The sequence below is a fragment of the Diaphorina citri genome, unplaced genomic scaffold (assembly GCF_000475195.1).
Source record: "Diaphorina citri unplaced genomic scaffold, Diaci psyllid genome assembly version 1.1 scaffold1953, whole genome shotgun sequence".
Taxonomy (NCBI): Eukaryota; Metazoa; Arthropoda; class Insecta; order Hemiptera; family Psyllidae; genus Diaphorina; species Diaphorina citri.
In genome coordinates, this window is record NW_007379379.1 from 31,341 (window position 1) to 53,538 (window position 22,198).

At 41.5% G+C, this 22,198-nt stretch overlaps 2 protein-coding genes across 2 annotated transcripts; one reads left to right on the forward strand and one right to left on the reverse strand.

Moving 5' to 3' along the window:
* The first annotated feature begins 553 nt into the window (after positions 1-553).
* On the forward strand, positions 554-3,607 carry LOC103517767. Its single transcript, XM_026829748.1, has 4 exons — positions 554-558; positions 591-964; positions 1,063-1,633; positions 1,723-3,607. The coding sequence occupies exons 1-4, from the start codon at positions 554-556 to the stop codon at positions 3,605-3,607; spliced, it is 2,835 nt and encodes a 944-aa protein (XP_026685549.1).
* Positions 3,608-9,985: 6,378 nt separating this feature from the next.
* Positions 9,986-18,567, reverse strand: LOC103517768. The gene is made up of 3 exons (XM_017447576.2): positions 18,438-18,567; positions 12,385-17,955; positions 9,986-11,093 (listed from the first exon to the last, which is right to left on the reverse strand). The coding sequence occupies exons 1-3, from the start codon at positions 18,488-18,490 to the stop codon at positions 9,986-9,988; spliced, it is 6,732 nt and encodes a 2,243-aa protein (XP_017303065.1). The 5' UTR covers positions 18,491-18,567.
* Positions 18,568-22,198: the final 3,631 nt, after the last annotated feature.

The window sequence follows — 22,198 nt, forward strand, 5'->3', positions numbered from 1 at the left end:
TATATTTGATATACTCCACGGGTTGTTCACATAGAATACTGATCTTGGATTCAATGGACTTAGTAGAGAGTTAGGGTTGAATGGACTAAGCGGTGATTGAGGATTGTCTGGGTTGTAGACTGAGCTGGGGTTTCTTGGATTATACGAGTGGATGGAGTATTGGTCGATGAGTTCTGTTTCCACAGGGTTGTATAGGGGTAAGTTTCTATAGTAATAGGGTGAGTCGGAATACAGAGGGGATTCAGGATTATGTATATTGTAAGGTGACTTGCCAACCTATACCCTAACCCATTACTCGACAGTTCAAACCCAAACTCTCCATTTAATCCCAATTCAGTTTATAATCCCAACAATGTGGATTCACCATTCAACCCCTACTCAAAATACAATCCTGAGAATAGAGATTCACCATACAATCCATTCAACTTGAATTCACCTTTGAACCCGAATAATCCAAACTCTCCCCTCAACCCTAACTACGTCAAGAGAGAAGTTCTAACCCCAGAGGAATATTACAGACATGAAACGACTAGAAGTTACTTGAATATCCCAGATGATGTTATTACATCTCCCTATGATATTCTATACAGAAACAACCCAAGCTACTCCCACGTTAGGGACGCTCCATTCGAAGCTTATGAACCTCTCAGTCAATATTATGAACTCAATCCATACAAATATCCTCACTCTCCTTACTCCGTCACCGAACCATTTGGACCTTACAATGAGAAGTACTCTCCTTTGTATGTAGAATACCTCAAGTACATTATAGCTAATTATGGAAACCAATTCCCTTACGAACAACTGTTGTTCCCTTACGACAAAGAGGCAAGAATCAAGTATGTCAAATTCTTGAAGACATGTTTCACATCTGATGTTCCTCCTAGTTGGTTCCCTTATGCACCGAAATATTGGAAGAATCCTGATGAGTTGAAAGATATTGCACCCTTGGTGATTCAATATGGTCCTTATAATCCATTAGGATTCAAAGCACCCTTCGGAGATTATGACGAGAAGAAGAATGCCCTCTACTATAGCTACTTGCTTTACAAATATGAACAGACTTCTTCCCCTATGAGCAACTATTATTCCCCTACAATATCCAATCAAGAAATAACTTCATCAAATACTTGAAAACAGTAGAGAAAGAACGCCCAAACTACTGGCCCTTCCTGAATTATCAATGGGATAATCCTGAAGCTATACCGTACAGACTCTACTCGCAGCAAATACCCTATGGTGCTATCAATGTGTTGGGAGAGAAAGCTCCCTTCGGACCATACTCACCAGATGCTAATGAGTTGTATTGCAAGTACATTGACTACATCTATGCTAAGTACGGAGACACTTATCCCTACGAGACATTACTATTCCCTTACAGCCCAGCAGACCAAGTGACTTTCCTGAAACACTTGACTTCTACTTACAAGAAGCGACCAGACTGGTGGCCCTACACAGAGGAGGAATGGGTGACTGGAAATATTCATACTAGATCTCATTGGAATCCAATCTATGCACCTAAATACCCAAGCATTGATATCGTTAGAGCTGAAGAAGATGAAATCCTAGCTGGTACTTCACCCTTGTCCTCACCTTATGCTCCATTCTATAGTTATAATCCTAAATACAACTCCTTGTACGAAGATTACACTAAAATGATCCAGGAAACATATGGTTCGGACTTCCCTCTTGATCAACTTCTCTTCCCTGCAAATACAACTCCTTGTACGAAGATTACACTAAAATGATCCAGGAAACATATGGTTCGGACTTCCCTCTTGATCAACTTCTCTTCCCTGGTTCCCCTGATGACACTCTCACCTATGTGACATACTTGAAGACCAAATACCCAGAAGAACCAGACTTCTGGTCTCTGTTCCCATACCAGTGGCAATCTCCTGATAGAATCCAAGAATATCCACTCAGATTAAGATCCGCTGAGGTTCAGGAAATATTCAAGGGTGAACTACCATTTGGTCCATACCAAGACAAGTACAACGACCTTTACTACAATTACATTGAATACATTTACGACAAGTTTGGTCTGAACTATCCTTATGAATCCTTATTGTTCCCTTACGATAATGTAAACAGCCTCTGCTTCATTAAATTCCTTAAAACCAAATGCGACAAAATACCAAACTGGTGGCCCTATGGTAAATACAGCTGGGACAAACCTGAAAGTCTCTTCATTACACCGGAACCCATTACAACCATACATAATCTAGACAGGACCAGTTTAAGTCAATACAGAAACTATGTCCTCGGTTTGGATGACTTTGTCCCTTACAATCCTCTAGGTCAATACGCACCATTCGGTTTCTATTCACCTGCATACAATGAACTCTACTTGAAATTCATCAAATACACTTACTCCAAGTTCGGCCGAAGTTTCCCTTACGAGACCTTACTGTTCCCATACTCCCCGAGATCTAGATATGAATTTGTGACTTACTTGAAGACTGTTTACAAAGACGACCAACCAGAATTCTGGCCATTCACAACTCTGAGCTGGAATGAACCCAGAACCACTGAGTTTATACAGGATGAAGTGAGGGGCATTTCGCTACTCACTGAAAGTCCATTGGGTGCTTTCGGTCCCTTTGGAAGTTATTGCTCTGAATACAATGAACTTTACAAGAACTACATCACATACATCTACAGACGCTATGGAGACTCTTATCCTTACGAATCCCTCTTATTCCCTTACAATAAACAGGATAGACTCACCTTTATTAAATATCTAAAATCTTGTTATCCAAAACAACCACTTTGGTGGCCTTATCCCGATGAAGCTTGGGATGCACCAGAATTCATTGAAAGATATCCTTATCCTTACCCTGGCGTTCCTTATCCTGATTATCTGATTGATATTCCATTCAAACGATCTAACCTCGCTACAAGTCCTCTGGCACTCTATGGACCTCTGGGTGAATACAAATCCAAGTCGAATGCTCTTTACTACAAGTACATTCAATACATTTACGAACGCTATGGCTTGAACTATCCTTACGAGTTGGTCTTGTTCCCTTCTGATTCCATTGAGAAGAGAATAGAATTCGTTAAATATTTGAAATCCGTTTGCAAAGAGATTCCTGCCTGGTGGCCCTATTCAGAGGAAGTATGGAACAATTGTGAACTATTGAAATGTATCTCAGTGAAAGGTCCATACACGTTAGGTCCATATGCTCCATTCGGGCATTATAGTTGTGAGTACGATAGCTTATACAACGAATACATTCAAAACTTGTACGCCATTTACGGAAATTCTATCGTGTATGATCCATTCCTGTTCCCATATGAACCAAGATCCCGGTTGAGATTCACCAAATATTTAGGTAGCGTGTACAAGGAGAATATTCCAGACTGGTTTATCTATGGCAGCGACTTTTGGCAAGACATTCAAATCTATTTGGAGAAATCATCCACCACCACAGTAGCAGCAACTTCCACAACAGCAGTGGTTGATGCTTCACCAAACATGCGATCTCTATTGGGAACACTTGATGCCGTGAAGCCAGCGCTTCCTGACCCGAAGGACGAATTATTGAAATTCCAAGGATCCTATGAATTCTGGGCGACATACGAGGAGGAGGAGGAAGAGTAGGAGAAGGAAGAGGAGGAGGAGAAGGAAGAGGAGGAGGAGGAGGAAGAGGAGGAGGAAGAGTAGGAGAAGGAAGAGGGAGAGGAGGAGGAGGAAGAGTAGGAGAAGGAAGAGGAAGAGAAGGAGGAGGAGGAAGAGGAGGAGGAGGTGTATTTCTGAGAAATTTTATATCGTCAGTTATGGATAAACGTATCTTAAATGGTATTACAGCAGGCAAAGTGATATGGTACTTTGTATTTCTTTGGTCTGTGGCGTATTATCTCCAGTAGTGCTTTCAAACTTTCTTGCCTTGGCGCAGCAGCGCCATAGAGGAGTCTGTGGTGTTTGAATCTGGAGTTTCGTAGTTTGAGTCCAAGTCAAGCCATAAATTTTTAGTGCATCGAGCGGGAAACGACATTTGTGACGAACATTCTCTCTCCCAACACATTGATAGCACCATAGGGTATTTGCTGCGAGTAGAGTCTGTACGGTATAGTTTCAGGATTATCCCATTGATAATTCAAGAAGGGCCAGTAGTCTGGGCGTTCTTTCTCTACTGTTTTCAAGTACTTGATGAAGTTATTTCTTGATTGGATATTGTAGGGGAATAATAGTTGCTCATAGGGGAAGAAGTCGCCGTATGTTTTGTAGATGTACTTGATGTAAGCGTGATATAAATCATTATATTTGGAATCATACACACCGAATGGAGCCACGGGAGAGTTTACAGTAGGAAGATCAGAAGACAGTGGTTCTTCCTTGAGCCAACTTCTTGGATGTCTCTCCTCTATCAGGTATGGATTCAAATATCTATCATCTACACTAGGGCGGACGATTCTGATTGGATAGTTGATGAAGTCATGGATATTGTATGGGTTATTCCAATCATCAAGACTGTATGGCCACCATTTAGGAACACTTCTACATTGCGATTTCAGATAGTTGATATAAGAGATACGGTCTTCAGGTGCGTAAGGGAAGAGAAGGAATCTATAGGGATAGTTAGGTCCGTGTGTTTCATAGATATACTGGGTGTATTTGTAATAGAGTTCATTGTATTTGGCAAGATAAGGTCCGAATGGTGCTCTGGCGTGCATGGGGTTCTTCTGTCCATAAGGTACAGGTTCGTATACGTCGGAAATCAATCTTGGGTTTTTCCATTCGATGGGTGTGAATGGCCAGAACTTGGGTTCCTCTGTTGGGTATTTAGTTTTCAGGTATTTGATAAACTCATTTCTATATTCAATATTGTAAGGGAACAACAGTTGTCTGTATGGGAAGGCACCGTACACTTGGTGTACGTACTTAATGTATTCCAAATAGAGGTCATTGTATTTGGGATTGTAATCACCGAATGGTGCGATGGCATTGAATGGACTAGGTCTAAGTAAGAGCGGATTATCTGGATAGAAAGGTTTAAATACAGGTCCATTAGATACAAGGGTTGTGTCTGTAACTACACTACGGAAATAATCAGTAGGACTGTAACGTGTGAGTGGTAGGTCTTGATGTTTCAAATAGGACAGATCAATAGTACGTTGCCAATCATAGGGGGAATCAGGTAGAAAGGTTTAAATACAGGTCCATTAGATACAAGGGTTGTGTCTGTAACAACACTACGGAAATAGTCAGTAGGACTGTAACGTGTGAGTGGTAGGTCTTGATGTTTCAAATAGGACAGATCAATAGTACGTTGCCAATCATAGGGGGAATCAGGGTGAGTTAGGGTTGAAGGGAGAAGTGGGATTATCTGGATTATAAATAGAATGCGGGTTAAATGGTGAATCTGGGTTGTTTGGATTATACAATGAGCGTGGATTGAATGGTGAATTTGGATTCAGTGGATTGAATGGTGACTTCAGATTGTATGGTGACAGAGGATTGTTTGGATTGAATGGTGAGTTTGGGTTCTGATAATCATCAATCACTGGATATTGAGGTGTAGAGAGCACATCAGTACCAAACACACTGTTTACAATCTGTGATTTCAGAGTTCGTTGTTGGACTGAGGTGGAGTAAACTGACTGAGTGTACTCAACAGTGTAGGGGGAATAGGGGTTGTTTGGATTGTAGAGAGATTCGGTAAAGTCTGTATTGTAGGGGGAGGCGGGGTTGAGTGGACTATAGAGAGAGCTAGGGTTCAATGGACTGTAGGGAGAAGCAGGGTTCGCGGGATTGTTCAATGAGAGCGGTGAATTATCTTTGAATGGTGAGATCGGGTTGTTGGGGTTGAATACGGAATTAGGATTATTGGGGTTGTAAGGAGAGTCCGGGTTATGTGGATTGAATATGCTGCGAGGGTTGCGAACATCATATGTGGGAACCAGAGAGTTGTAAGGGTTAAACGGAGAGTTTGGGTTCTTGGGATTTAAAATAGAAGCTGGATTGTACGGACTCAGGGGTGAATTCGGATTTGAAGGGTTAAGTAGAGAGCTCTCGTAGGTCAAACTGTAAAGTCTTTCAGTATAAGTGTCGATAGGTGCTTGCCTCAAATGATTATAAGTGGTTGAGCTAAGACTTCTATAGTAATAGTTCGGACTTTGTGGATTGAAAACAGAGCCGATGGAGGTGGCACTGTAAGGTGATGCTGGGTTCAAGGGACTGAGTGGTGATTGTGGGTTGCACGGACTCAGTACAGACTCTGGGTTCTGAGGGTTTAGGTGCGTGTTTCTTACTTCGTAATCCGTGTGGAATGGAGATTCAGGATTGTTTGGGTTAAACACAGAGTATGGATTATTTGGGTTGAAAGGTGATGCTGGGTTGTGAGGGTTGAAGATAGAGCTCACCGATGAATGATCATAGATGACAGAGTCTGGGTTTGAGTAGATTGGAGAACTTGGGTTCAAAGGGTTGAGTGGTGACAGGGGATTGCTTGGGTTGAGGAGAGAGGAAATGAATAGATATTATGTGAATCGAAGATAGATGGTTCTGGATTGTAAGGATTGAAGGGAGAGGCTGGATTCTCGGGACTCAGGGGTGATTTGACATTGAACGGATTCAGGATTGAGTCCAAGTTGTATGGATTCAATACTGAATGAGGACTGTTTATAGACAGAGGTGAGTCTGGGTTATTATAAACACTGGAGGAGTATTGCTCGATGAGTTCTGTTTCCGCAGGGTTGTATAGGGGTAAGTTTCTATAGTAATAGGGTGAGTCGGAATACAGAGGGGATTCAGGATTATGTATATTGTAAGGTGACTTATTGTACGGACTCAGTACGGACTCTGGGTTCTGAGGGTTTAGGTGCGTGTTTCTTACTTCGTAATCCGTGTGGAATGGTGATTCAGGATTGCTTGGGTTAAACACGGAGTATGGATTATTGGGATTGAAAGGCGATGCTGGGTTGTGAGGGTTGAAGATAGAGCTCACCGATGAATGATCATATATGACAGAGTCTGGGTTTGAGTAGATTGGAGAACTTGGGTTCAAAGGGTTGAGTGGTGACAGGGGATTGCTTGGGTTGAGGAGAGAGGTTGGGTTGTTTGGATTCAGTAAGGAGCTGGGGTTGTGTGGGTTGTAAGCATTGTATGGGGAGCTAATGTCAACAGGTACCGATGGGTATGGAGTACTGGGGATGCCTGCCAATGTTGACCGAGTTTCATAGTTGTAGACTGACCTAGGATTGAGTGGATGGTATGGAGAACTAATATCTACTGGGGCTACTGGATAGGGACTAACAGGGACTCCTGACACATAAGAAGCAGTTCGGGTCTCATAACTATAAACTGAACTGGGATTTGCTGGGTTGTAAATGGAATCAATATTGTGTGGGCTGTATGGAGACAGTGGGTTCAGAGGACTAAGATAAGATTCCGGATTCAAGGGGCTCAAGATGGATCTGGGATTCACAGGACTCAATGGAGAGTTCTTGACTTCATAGTCGGTATAGAATGGTGATGAGGGATTGTTAGGATTGTAAAGCGAGCAAGGATTATTTGGGTTAAATGGAGAGTCAGGATTGTTAGGGTTAAACAGGGAATAGGTTGAGACGGAATCATACACTGGTGTCTGTGGATTACCAATGTAGTAAGGTGAATTTGGATTATGAGGGTTGAACAGTGAGCTAGGGTTGCTTGGGTTGAGGAGTGAGGCTGGGTTGTAAGGGTTTAGCAGTGAGTTGGGGTTTTGTGGGTTGTAAGGATTGAGTGGAGACCTAATATCAATTGGTGCTGGTGGGATTCCTGTCAATGTTGACCGAGTTTCATAGCTGTAGATGGAGCTGGGGTTGTTCGGGTTGTATGGAGAGCTAATGTCAACAGGCGCTGAAGGATAGTGAGTTGCATAAGAGGCAGTTCGAGATTCATAGCTGTATATTGAACTGGGATTTGCTGGGTTGTAAATGGAATCAATATTGTGTGGGCTATATGGAGACAGTGGGTTCAGAGGACTGAGATAAGATTCCGGATTCAATGGACTCAAGATGGATCTGGGATTCACAGGACTCAATGGAGAGTTCTTGACTTCATAGTCGGTATAGAATGGTGACGCGGGGTTGCTTGGGTTGAATAGGGAGCAAGGATTATTTGGGTTAAATGGAGAGTCAGGATTGTTAGGGTTAAACAGAGAATAGAGTGAGACGGAATCATACACTGGTGTCTGTGGATTACCAATGTAGTAAGGTGAATTTGGATTATGAGGGTTTAACAGTGAGTTAGGGTTGCTTGGGTTGAGGAGTGAGGCTGGGTTGTAAGGGTTTAGCAGTGAGTTGGGGTTTTGTGGGTTGTAAGGATTGAGTGGAGACCTAATATCAATTGGTGCTGGTGGGATTCCTGTCAATGTTGACCGAGTTTCATAGCTGTAGATGGAGCTGGGGTTGTTCGGGTTGTATGGAGAGCTAATGTCAACAGGCGCTGAAGGATAGTGAGTTGCATAAGAGGCAGTTCGAGATTCATAGCTGTAGATTGAACTGGGATTTGCCGGGTTGTAAATGGAATCAATATTGTGTGGACTGTATGGAGACAGTGGGTTCAGAGGACTAAGATAAGATTCCGGATTCAACGGACTCAAGATGGATCTCGGATTCACAGGACTCAATGGAGAGTTCTTGACTTCATAGTCGGTATAGAATGGTGATGCGGGGTTGCTTGGGTTGAATAGGGAGCAAGGATTATTTGGGTTAAATGGAGAGTCAGGATTGTTAGGGTTAAACAGGGAATAGGTTGAGACGGAATCATAAACTGGTGTCTGTGGATTACCAATGTAGTAAGGGGAATTTGGATTATGAGGGTTCAACAGTGAGTTAGGGTTGCTTGGGTTGAGGAGAGAGTTTGGATTGTTTGGATTCAGAAGTGAATGGATATTGTACGGACTATATGGACCAGTAGGTACACTCAGATCGTAAAGTGCTCCTGATCTGTAGTAATCTGCCGTGTTAGTAATGTAAGTTGAAACATGACTTTCATAATGGTATGGTGAGTTGGGATTGTGAGGATTGTACAGAGATTCTCCACAGTTCGGGTTATAAGGTGATAGTGGATTGTTCGGACTTAGTAGAGATTTCGGATTGTATGGACTGAGGATTGAATCTGGGTTGACTGGGCTCAGAGGATTCAGCGGTGAATTTTTGATCTCGTAATCGTGATAGAATGGTGAGAGGGGATTATTTGGGTTGAAGAGAGATGTTGGGTTTTCAGGATTGAACGGTGAAGATGGGTAGTGTGGGTTGTATAAAGTGAAATCCGGATAGGGTCCTGCTGGATTGTTCACATAGAATACTGATCTTGGATTCAATGGACTCAGCAGAGAGTTAGGGTTGAATGGACTAAGCGGTGATTGAGGATTGTCTGGGTTGTAGACTGAGCTGGGGTTTCTTGGATTATATGAGTGGACGACACCGCTAGTAGAGTATTGGTAGGTATGGCTCTCAATATGGTAGGGGGAGTTCGGGTTTAGTGGATTGTACAATGATTCAGAACAATGGGTGTTATAAGGAGAGAGTGGATTGTTGGGACTTAGTGGAGACTCGATGTTGTATGGACTGAGGATTGAGTCTGGGTTTAGTGGATTCAGAGGTGAATTCTCGATTTCTAAATCGCCGTAGTATGGTGACAGAGGATTATTCGGATTGAATAGAGATGCTGGGTTGTTAGGGTTGAATGGTGAGGCTGGGTTGTGTGGATTGTAGAGAGTCACATCCGGATAGGGCCCAGCTGGATTGTTCACATAGAATACTGATCTTGGATTCAGTGGACTTAGCAGAGAGTTAGGGTTGAAGGGACTTAGTGGTGATTGAGGATTGTCTGGGTTATAGAGTGAGCTGGGGTTTCTTGGATTATACGAGTAGTCTATGTTGATAGATCTTGAAATACGGCTTTCATAACGGTAGGGTGAATTCGGATTTAGTGGATTGTAAACAGATTCGACATAGTTCTGATTATAAGGAGATAGTGGATTGCTGGGGCTTAGTGGAGATTCGAGTGGACGACACCGCTAGTAGAGTATTGGTAGGTATGGCTCTCAATATGGTAGGGGGAGTTCGGATTTAGTGGATTGTACAATGATTCAGAACAATGGGTGTTATAAGGAGAGAGTGGATTGTTGGGACTTAGTGGAGACTCGATGTTGTATGGACTGAGGATTGAATCCGGGTTTAGTGGATTCAGAGGTGAATTCTCGATTTCTAAATCGCCGTAGTATGGTGACAGAGGATTACTTGGATTGAATAGAGATGCTGGGTTGTTAGGGTTGAATGGTGAGGCAGGGTTGTGTGGATTGTAGAGATTCACATCCGGATAGGGCCCAGCTGGATTGTTCACATAGAATACTGATCTTGGATTCAATGGACTTAGCGGAGAGTTAGGGTTGAAGGGACTTAGTGGTGATTGAGGATTGTCTGGGTTGTAGAGTGAGCTGGGATTTCTAGGATTATACGAGTAGTCTATGTTGATAGATCTTGTAACACGGCTTTCATAACGATAAGGTGAATTCGGATTTAGTGGATTGTAAACAGATTCGACATAGTTCTGATTATAAGGAGATAGTGGATTGCTGGGGCTTAGTGGAGATTGAGGATTGTATGGACTGAGGGGCGAATCCGGGTTTAGTGGATTCAGAGGTGAATTTTTGATGTCATAGTCATTATAAAATGGTGAGAGGGGATTACTAGGGTTGAACAGAGATGAAGGGTTTCTAGGATTGAATGGTGACTCTGGGTTGTGGGGATTGAAGAAAGAAGGATTGTTTGCAAAGAAGGGTGACTTTGGATTCAAAGGATTTAGCAAAGAATCCGGATTGTAGGGACTCAATGGTGATTGCACGTTGTTTGGATTGAAAGGTGAGTTAGGGTTTCTGGGGTTGAGAGGACTCAGAATATTATTGACGTCAGCGAGTGGATGGTAGCCAGGTGTACCAACTGGAATACCAATGTATGGATTCAACTGATTCAACAAGGATCTAGTGTCAATTTGTAATGTCTTGATCTTATCAGGTGTCGTCCAAATTTCATTTGTAAGTGGCCAGAATTCGGGACATTTATCAAATTGTGTTTTCAGATAGGTTACAAATGCAACTCTGTCTTCTACACTTGCGTAAGGGAAGAGTAAACTGTCATAAGGATAAGTCTTGCCGAATTCTTTGTTTACATATTTGATGTAGTTGGCATACAGTTCATTGTACTTGGGCAGGTATGGTCCAAATGGTGGTATGAAATCGGAAGGATAGTCCAAGTTCCTGAAGTCCTGTAGGGATACAGAATCTGAATAGTAAGTGAATTCGAATGGATAATATGGCCAGAATCCTGGAGCTTTGTCTTTACATTCAGGCAGTGTCTTTAGATATTTGATGAACGCTGATCTACTCTGAGCATCATGTGAGAAGAATAAGTTAGAGTAGGGGAACTCATCACCGTATAGATCGTATATATATTTGATGTAATCCACATACAGCTTGTTACTGTCAGCATCATACTTGAAGAATGGTGTGTAAGGTTCCAATGGATATCCTGAATGAAGACTCTTAGAAATCCTGAGCTCTCTTTCGTCCAACTGAACAGACTCCTCGATTTCAAAGATGTTATTGGTTGAGGGAATCAGTTCAGGTTTGTCCCAGTACGATTGAGGATAAGGCCAGAATCCAGGAAGTTTTTGATATTGAGATTTCAAACAGTTAATGAACTCTACACGAGCTTTATAACTCGCCTCTGGGAAAAGTAATCTTTCATACGGATAATTGGGTCCATATTTCTTGTAAATGTAATTGATGTATTTAACGTAAAAGTCGTTGTATTTCTTAATGTAAGGTCCCAACGGTCCGTCTCTAACTAAAGGATTGTAATCTGTAGACAATTGAGCGGATCTATCATAAATGTAGAACTTCTCCGGACATTTCCAAAGATAGGAGTAATAGGGCCAGAACTCGGGTTTATCTTTACATTGGGTTTTCAAGTAAGTTATGAAGCGGTCTCTATCCAGGGGACTGTATGGGAATATGATCTGATCATATGGGAAGGAAGACCCATACACATCATAGATGTATTTGATATATTCATAGTAGAGTTCATTGTATTTCTCATCATAAATGAAGAAGGGTGATAGTGGTGAGTCTGGAGATGTTGGATATTGACCAGGAGATAGGAGTAATAGGGCCAGAATTCGGGTTTTTCTTTACATTGGGTTTTCAAGTAAGTTATGAAGCGATCTCTATCCAGGGGACTGTATGGGAATATGATCTGATCATATGGGAAGGAAGACCCATACACATCATAGATGTATTTAATATATTCATAGTAGAGTTCATTGTATTTCTCATCATAAATGAAGAAGGGTGATAGTGGTGAGTCTGGAGATGTTGGATATTGACCAGCCTGTCTTCCACACTTGCGTAAGGGAAGAGTAAACTGTCATAAGGATAAGTCTTGCCGAATTCTTTGTTTACATATTTGATGTAGTTAGCATACAGTTCATTGTACTTGGGCAGGTAGGGTCCAAAGGGAGGTATGAAATCGGAAGGATAGTCCAAGTTCCTGAAGTCCTGTAGGGATACAGAATCTGAATAGTAAGTGAATTCGAATGGATAATATGGCCAGAATCCTGGAGTTTTGTCTTTACATTCAGGCAGTGTCTTTAGATATTTGATGAACGCTGATCTACTCTGAGCATCATGTGAGAAGAATAAGTTAGAGTAGGGGAACTCATCACCGTATAGATCGTATATATATTTGATGTAATCCACATACAGCTTGTTACTGTCAGCATCATACTTGAAGAATGGTGTGTAAGGTTCCAATGGATATCCTGAATGAAGACTCTTAGAAATCCTGAGCTCTCTTTCGTCCAACTGAACAGACTCCTCGATTTCAAAGATGTTATTGGTTGAGGGAATCAGTTCAGGTTTGTCCCAGTACGATTGAGGATAAGGCCAGAATCCAGGAAGTTTTTGATATTGAGATTTCAAACAGTTAATGAACTCTACACGAGCTTTATAACTCGCCTCTGGGAAAAGTAATCTTTCATACGGATAATTGGGTCCATATTTCTTGTAAATGTAATTGATGTATTTAACGTAAAAGTCGTTGTATTTCTTAATGTAAGGTCCCAACGGTCCGTCTCTAACTAAAGGATTGTAATCTGTAGACAATTGAGCGGATCTATCATAAATGTAGAACTTCTCCGGACATTTCCAAAGATAGGAGTAATAGGGCCAGAACTCGGGTTTATCTTTACATTGGGTTTTCAAGTAAGTTATGAAGCGGTCTCTATCCAGGGGACTGTATGGGAATATGATCTGATCATATGGGAAGGAAGACCCATACACATCATAGATGTATTTGATATATTCATAGTAGAGTTCATTGTATTTCTCATCATAAATGAAGAAGGGTGATAGTGGTGAGTCTGGAGATGTTGGATATTGACCAGGGAGAATGGTTCTAGGCTGAACAACGTTCAAAGCATAGGGTGTGTTTAGGATTTTGTTCACTTCGTTCCAGTAATCTTTCTCAAAAGGCCAGAAATCAGGACATCTCTCATATTTCGTTTTCAAGAAGGTGTAGAACTGAATTCTGTCTTTAGGAGGAGCATAGGAGAACAAGAGCTCATCGTAAGTGAAATACGAGCCGAACCTGCTACTAATGTATTTGAGGTACTTGTAATAGAAATCATTGTATTCTGGGAGATAAGGACCAAATGGAATATCCTGACCAAGAGGATTGTTATCGCCATAGATATGAGAGACACGGAAGTCGTCATCAAGGATGATTGTCTGAGGAAGAAGCCACTGGTAGGGTTTGTAAGGCCAGAAGGGTGGAACCTGTGTTTTGTATTGAGTTTTCAAATAATCTATGAAAACTTGACGATCTCTCGGAGCATAAGGGAATAACAGTTGCTCGTAAGGGAAATCGCAGCCATACAGATCATAAATGTACTTGATATACTCCAAGTAAAGATCATTATATCTTGAATCATATTGATAGAATGGTGCAATGTCGGAATAGATGGACTTCTGGTTTTCATAAATGAGTTCTTCTGGTGTTTTCAGTGTTGGAACACCTGGCAGATGTCTGAGTTGTTCATATAATACAGGATTGTTTGCTGGATTCAGTGGTGAATTCAAATCGTAGAAAGGAGAGTCTGGATTATGAGGATTATAGGGTGAATTGGGATTGAATGGTGATTCCAAGTTATTCGGATTCAGAATGGAATTCGGGTTAAATGGTGACAAAGGGTTTGATGCATCGTACAATGGGTTTTCTATGTTGTTCAATGCTATTCTGTGATCAAAGATATAGCCTGGATTAGAGGGGTTGAGGGGGGAATTAGGATGGAATGGTGAGTTGGGGTTGAGTGGATTCAATAGAGAGTTCTTATTGAATGGTGAGTGTGGGTTGAGAGGATTGAATGGAGAACTGGAACTGAAGAATGGTGATCCTGGGTAAGATGGTGACTTGGGGTTGAATGGAGAATTTGGATTTTCCGGGTTATAAATGGAGTTAGGGTTGAAGGGAGAGTTAGGGTTATTCGGATTGTACAAGGAGTCTGGGTTATGTGGTGATAACGGGTTGGAAGGATTTAGAGGGGAGTTCGGATGGTAGGGAGACAGGGGGTTTGCTGGATTGAATGGAGAGTTTGGATTTTCAGGGTTGTAAATTGTACTTTCTAATTTGCGAGAGACCAGTGTTGAATAGTCAACATTGAAAAGACTCTTCAAATATTGAGGTTTGAAAGATCTCTGTTCGAGTGTACTGTAAGGTGACAGAGGACTGTCGTTATAGGGTGAAGCTGGGTTCTGTGGATTGTAGATGGACTCTGGATTACGAGGATTGTACGGAGAACTAGGGTTGATTGGACTGTAAATAGAATTCACATTATATGGACTGTATGGCGAGTTAGGGTTGAGGGGATTATCTGGTGACAGTGGATTTGTATCCCTGAATGGTGAATTCGGATTATGGGGATTAAAAATGGATCTTGGATTTTCAGGATTGAATGGGGAGCCGTGATTTCTAGGGTGGAAAATAGAAATGGGATTATTTGAGTCGTAAAGTGGTGACTCGGGATTATATTCATAGAATGGAGACTTTGGATTTTGTGGGTTGAAAATGGATGTTGGACTGTATGGACTCAGAGGTGAGCTCGGGTTGGACGGATTCAATGGAGAATTCACATTGTTAGGATTCAGTAGAGAGTTGAATGGTGGATACTGTGACTCCTGAATGTAGGTGCTGCTTCTGAAATAGAAGGGAGAGTTAGGATTATCCACATTGTAGGGAGAGGTTGGATTCAGTGGATTGTACACAGAGTTGATGAATCCTGGGTTGTAAGGGGATGATGGGTTCTGAGGACTCAACAGAGATTGTGGATTATAAGGACTAAGGATAGACTCTGGATTGAGCGGGTTCAGTGGTGAATTTTTTACTTCATAATCAGTGTAGAATGGTGATTCAGGATTGTTTGGATTGAAGAGGGAGATTGGATTCTTTGGGTTGAAAGGCGATGCATAGTTGTTAGGGTTGAACAGAGAGAAGGTGGAAGAGGAATCATAGATGGGTGTTTGAGTATTATGCACGTAGAATGGTGATAGTGGATTTAGAGGATTCAGGGGTGAGTCTGGATGTCTAGGACTGAGAGGGGATGCTGGGTTGTTAGGGTTCAAGAAGGATTCGACATTATTGGGATTGTACGGACTGTAAGGAGAGCTAATGTCTAACTGTGTAATGGTTTGGTAAGTGCTAGTAGGTGCCGTTGAGTATCTGAAATGTCTGCTCTCAAAGTAATAGGGTGAGTTGGGGTTACGAGGATTGTAAATGGAATCCACAAGTCTTGAGTAATAAGGTGAGGCAGGGTTCAGTGGACTCAGTACGGATTGAGTATTGAACGGACTCAAAGCAGAACTCGGGTTTTGAGGGTTCAGAGGTGAATTTCTAATCTCATAATCATTATAGAACGGTGACAGGGGATTGTTTGGATTGAAAACTGACGCCGGATTATTTGGATTAAATGGAGAATCTGGATTATTTGGATTGAAAAGAGAAGTGGGATAAGTGGACTCGTAGATCTGAACATTTTCATTGGCAACATAGAAGGGTGATGCTGGGTTGCTAGGGTTGAGGGGAGAACGTGTATTGTAAGGACTGAGCGGAGACTGAGGGTTGTTAGGATTGAGTAGTGAGTTAGGGTTATAAGGACTGAATGGACTGTAAGGAGAGTTGACATCATAGTTGGGAACATTGTTGAGTATGATCCGAGTGAAGTGTGTGGTAATGTGTTGTGTGTGATAGGGAGAGATAGGATTCTCAGGGAAGTAGACAGACCGTGTGTTCCTTGGGTTGAACGGAGAGTTAAAGTTCAATGGACTCAGAATAGAATCCGGATTCAGTGGACTCAGGGGGGATCTCGGATTGTTGGGATTCAGTGAAGACTCAATAATTTCATAGTGACCATAGTAAGGTGACCTTGGGTTATGAGGATTGAATGGAGAGTCCGGATTCTCTGGATTGAAGAGAGAAGCCGGGTTACGGGGGTTGAATAATGAGTTGAATGGTTGAACATCATAGTATGCGATGCTTGGATTGTTTGGGTTATAAGGCGAGAGAGGATTCAATGGACTCAGCAATGATTCTGGATTCAGTGGATTTAGTAGTGAGTCCGGATTACTTGGATTCAATAGTGATCGGATGTTGTAAGGGTTAATAAGACCGTATGGGTTATTCACATTGAATGGAGAGTTTGGATTATTGATTGTCTCCTCAATGTTTTCAATGATTGTAGTTCTTCTATCATAAGGTGTTGGGTATTCTGCCTGTGATGTGTAGGTCAGCGTACTCCAGGTAGGGTTTGTATGTTTATAATAGTTGGGGGATGCTGGGTTTAGTGGTGAATCCAGATTATTGATGTTGTATGGCGAGGTGGGATTGATTAGATTGTAGGGAGAATCCGGGTTCCTTGGATTATAAGGTGAGGAGGAATCCAATGGACTCAGCACTGAGATTGGATTCCAAGGAGAGAAAGGAGAATCCGTATTGAATGTACTGAACTCAAAGTCATATTTCCCGTAGAAGGGAGAGCGAGGGTTTGCTGGATTGAAAAGTGAGTTCTGATTCAGTGGATTGAATGGAGAGAGAGGATTGTTTGGATTGAACAGAGATAGAATATCGTTCACATCAAACAAGGGATAGTCTGGCGAGTCAGGAGAGAAGGGAGAGTTGGTGTTACTCGGACTCAGAATGGACTCTGGGTTCAATGGGTTAAGTAACGAGTATGGATTGTAAGGGTTAAGTGGAGAGTTCAGGTTGAACGGACTGAATGGTGAGGTAGGGTTGGATGGTGAGAGTGGATTTCTATTGTTCAGAAGATTCTCAGGGCCGAAAGGTCCATACAAGGCATTAGGGCCATAGGGCGAGTTAGCATCAATGCGTACATTAGACGAACTAATACTCTCTATCAAGGAGCGAATACTGTAAGGGGTGGTGTTGAAGCCACTCTTCAGAACAGACTTGTAATACCTGTACCAGAAGTTGTTATCGACTGGTTTGAGTATGGCTTTGACATTGGTGTCTGGTAGTGGGAGACCAGTGCGGGCTCCAGTGACTGTGGTAGTGCTGGAGGATGTGCCTGAAGAACTTACAGTTTCCGAGGTGGTTTGTGTAGTGACGGCGCTGACGGGAGATAGACTAAGCTTCTCCTTAACGACTACTTTACCGTACGGGGCGACCGACCACTCCGGACAATAGTAAGGCTCCTGCTCCCTCACATAATCCTCATCGTCATAGAAATCATAATCGCTGAGCGGTTCATCATCCAGACTCATCAACAGTTTCTTCAGGTATCTAACCTTTTCCTCTTGAGTGTATTTGGCGAATTCAACTTCACGTACAACTTTCTTGGTGACGTAATAATTTTCCGTGGCTTTGCTGTACCAACTTGTACCATGTGCCCATCTGTAACAGTTGATACCAAGCAGAAACAAATGATTTTAGTAAAATATTTCCAACTCGCTAGATAAGTTACCTAAATTAGTAGTCTGCCAAACAATTGACATAGGAACCCAGTTATTTACTATTACTTCGGGAAAAATTTTCAGATTTTCTTTTAAACATTACCAACTAGTACTAGGTAATGTAATATATTCTAAAAAGATGTAAATTTTATTTAATAAAACTTGGGAAGATAACAAAGGAGCAGTGACACTTTTAAAAGAAAAAGACTAACAGTATCGATAAGTCATTGAAAGTCACAGTGGATAATATCTGTTTCACTAAAATATAAAATATTTCCTACTATCGCTATGGATGGGAACTTATAGGAGAATGGTAAAGAGAAGTTATGTCTGTTTGTTTCAACTTGGACTTAGTGTCTGTTATTGGTAAATCGTCAAATGAATGTGATCCTATTATTGATAATGGTGATCGCTTGTACTTACCTTACTGTGCACAGGCAAAAGAGCCAGAACAAGAGTGGCCCTCTAGCCTCCATGGAAAATCTACAAGAAGTCAACACAAGGCTGATTGGAAATGACTGATCTCCACTCTCCGCATACTATTTATAAAGCCATCAGTTCAGATGGTTTGACACAAGCACCAATCCATGTTTGTTGACACATGTGGTTTGTTTGACGAATTTAGAGTTTGATTGACAGGTTTGACAGATGGCGCGGCTGCTTTGGGACGGGGGAGTCAACAGTTTTGATTCAATTTGTGATCACGAGCAGGGATTTGCTGGGGATTACGTAGGTACTAGGCTACTGGGGGTCCCAAACGGACCTTTAGCAAAAAAGATCCATTTCTACGAATTCTGGGTCTTGAGTAATCATCTTGAGTGTTGATTTTTTTTTTTTTATATTACATAAGTAGACGAGAGACTAGAAGGAGATTCGACATTTTCGTCAGTCGCAAAGAACGGACAATACAAACTACGAAACGGCTCGAAAGATAGCAGAGTGTTAAAGAGCCTAAAGATAGAACCACACTACTCACGAGACGTGATAGTAGATAGTTTGTTTCTAACAAAATGGGAGAAAATCCCAATTTTAGTGAAGAATTGTCCTCCCATAAAAATAATCAAAACGAGTTTTTTCAACCTCAGAACAATATCGTTATTATTAGTGGGCAGTGAAAATCTTCTCCAATAAATTTCGAGTCTAGGAAACTTCCAGGGGTGTACCATCTTCCGGCAACATCCTGTATGTAAGGTTGCACAACACTACGTCTGGTGTAAGGGTTCAGGTATGTTTACCCACACAGATTGTGTCTATACAGGATGTCAATAATGTCCCGGGAAAGCTGAATTGAGAAGATTCAACTGCGGATTTTTTTTTTTTTTTTTTTTTTTTCAAGGGAAAATTTAAATTGTTGGGTTTTTTTCCCCCCAAAAAGGATAAAATCCGCCCCGGGCGGGAATCGAATCCGCGGCCTAGGGCTTTACAGGCCAATGCGCTACCTGTAGGAAAAATCGGCGAAGAAGAAGACAACGGACGACGATTTTTGACAAATGCTGTTTTTCACCCCTGTTCCATAGATTCCAAAAAAAATATTTTGCCTATTCTGCCATTCAGGATTCAGTGTTCCGGATCTGCCAGTAGTGAATTTTGGAAAGATAGTTTTTGAAACTAGAAAACTCGTAGAACTATAACCCCTCACTCTCACCCCAAACTTTGAGACTATGTGTAGGTGTGTCTCCAGATTTGTTCGTGGAAAATAGTTGGAAATCTATTGTGTTCTTTTTTTTCCAAAAGTTTTCGTTACGGACTTACGGGGTGGTAACGAAGTTTTGGGTGGGTACTTGAATATTAGCCGGAAGAAGAGATAGAACTATAACCCCTCACTCTCACCCCAAACTATATGAGACTATGTGTAGGTGTGTCTCCAGATTTGTTCGTGGAAAATAGTTGGAAATCTATTGTCTTCTTTTTTTTCCAAAAGTTTTCGTTACGGACTTACGGGGTGGTAACGAAGTTTTGGGTGGGTACTTGAATATTAGCCGGAAGAAGAGAGCCCACATTAAAAGAAACTTGAAACTGCGGAAGGGTCTTTCCTTTGTATTCTTAAGCAATGCACATTGACTCGGAAGCCGTGTCCACATATAGTCAACGGCTATAGATTCTGTGTGCCTGTGTGGACACAGCTTGAGAATTTGATTCTGCAGATTACATGAGAATGAGAACTGCTTTGGTGCTTTGTATTCTAAAGCAATGCACATTGACTCGGAAGCTGTGTCCACATATAGTCAACGGCTATAGATTCTGTGTGCCTGTGTGGACACAGCTTGAGAATTTGATTCTGCAGATTACATGAGAATGAGAACTGCTTGGTGCTTTGTATGCCAAAGCTATGCATTTCTTTAGCAAACTCCATCTGTACTAAAGAATTTGAAGAAATTTTCAGACAAGTTCTCTTTGGATTACCAGATTTTTTCCCCGTGTATTCAATTTTGATACATCCTGTATAGTTGTAGTGTGGTAGTTATAATACACCAGTGGAGTCGTTATGTCGCCTATGTTTCTGTTCTGTTTCATGCTGTAGAATCGATAGCCGTGTCTACAGTAGGGGCAGGAAATGAGAGAGGAGGGGAAGTGCAAAAGATATTGAGGACTTTTCAGTCTCATTCTGCCAGCATTAGCCTGATATATTGAAAAACCCACCATTAAAATAAAGGAAAATTCCTTTGTATTCTGTATTCTGAACGTGTCTAAATCTAAAGCAATGCACATTGACTGGGAAGCTGTATGGTCTTAGTTTCTGAAGCTGTGTGTGGACTGTGGACACAGCTTGAGAATTCGATTCCACAGATTACAATCATGAGAACTGTTTTGTATGCCAAACTCCATAGGTATTATGCACTTGTATTTATTTAGTTTTTTTTTTTTATTTACACACTTAAACGGGCGGACCCTTTACCACTAAGGAATTTCAAGACATTTTTAGACAAGTTCTCTTTGGATTATCGGATTCTTTCCCCATGCGTTCTATTTTGATTTTTGATACATCCTGTATAGTTGTAGTGTGGTAGTTATAATACACCAGTGGAGTCGTTATGTCGCCTATGCTTCTGTTCTGTTTCATGCTGTAGAATCGATAGCCGTGTCTACTGTAGGGGCAGGAAATGAGAGAGGAGGGGAAGTGCAAAAGATATTGGAGGAGAGAGAGGGTAGATGTTATTAGGAGAGTAGTAGAAAGTAGTAGGGGGTACAAAAAGAGAAGCGGGGGAAAATAGACAGCAAACTGGCAACTCCCAAAGTTCTACAGCTTCAGGCTTGAATTTGACTGTTAGGTGTTTTGTAACGAGGACTTTTCCCCTCTCCCAACTTCTCATCCCTTCCCCTCTCTTATCTATTACCCCTACTTTTTTGTCTTCCCCTCCTCCCATGCTTCTATTCTTCTCAAGCCCCACCTCGCCTTTCTCCTCTTCTCCTCTCCTGTTTATTTTCCCTTCTTTTCTACCCTTCCCACTTTCTACTGTCCTGTTCCCCTCCAAACTTCTCTTCCTATTCTCCCATCATCTAACCCTCTCATATCTTCCTATCTCTTCCCGCTCCCCTCTCTTGTCTATTTTCATGTACTTTTTTTTTCCTCCTCCGCTTTCTACTATCCTGTTCCTCTCCCCCTTCCCTACAATATCTTCTCCCTTCCCCTCCCCTATCACATTCACTTCCCCACCTTCTCATTTCCTATCTCTTTCATATCAGTCTATTTTTCCTCCCTTCTCTTATCTATCCCGCTTCTCTTTTTGTACCCCCTACTACTTTCTACTACTCTCCTAATAACATCTACCCTCTCTCTCCTCCAATATCTTTTGCACTTCATTGTTATTATTTTACGCTAAAATATTAGATTCCAAACGTTGAAAGATTTTACTTATATGTACCTATATGTATATTATGTACACCTACACCCAGTATCATTTTTGACCTTTCACCTTATATAATTATGTATATTTAGGTACCTATACTTTGAATAAACCGCGATATCATCATACACGATTATTAGGTATTATCTTTTTTTAACCAAGACCTTAAGTGGCAAGTTTTAGGTTTTAGTCCAAAGTATATACTCTCCCTTCTCTCTTTCCCTTTCTCCTTCTCTATTTCTATCTCTCTCGCTCTCTCCCTTCCTCTCTTCTTTATCCTCTCTCTCCATTTCCTTCCTTTTCATTATCTTATCCTCGTTTTCTTTCACTTGAATAAGA

Bases quoted from the DNA above. Each gene is read 5' to 3' on its own strand.
- LOC103517767 (XM_026829748.1), top strand. The intron at 965-1,062 runs GTCCTTATAATC...AAATATGAACAG, and splicing joins ACCCTTGGTGATTCAATATG to ACTTCTTCCCCTATGAGCAA. The intron at 1,634-1,722 runs CTTGTACGAAGA...CAAATACAACTC, and splicing joins TATAATCCTAAATACAACTC to CTTGTACGAAGATTACACTA.
- LOC103517768 (XM_017447576.2), bottom strand. From the start codon at position 18,490: ATGGAGGCTAGAGGGCCACTCTTGTTCTGGCTCTTTTGCCTGTGCACA. The intron at 17,956-18,437 runs GTAAGTACAAGC...CAACTGTTACAG, and splicing joins TTTTGCCTGTGCACAGTAAG to ATGGGCACATGGTACAAGTT. The intron at 11,094-12,384 runs GCTGGTCAATAT...TGTAGAAGACAG, and splicing joins TACGCAAGTGTGGAAGACAG to AGTTGCATTTGTAACCTATC.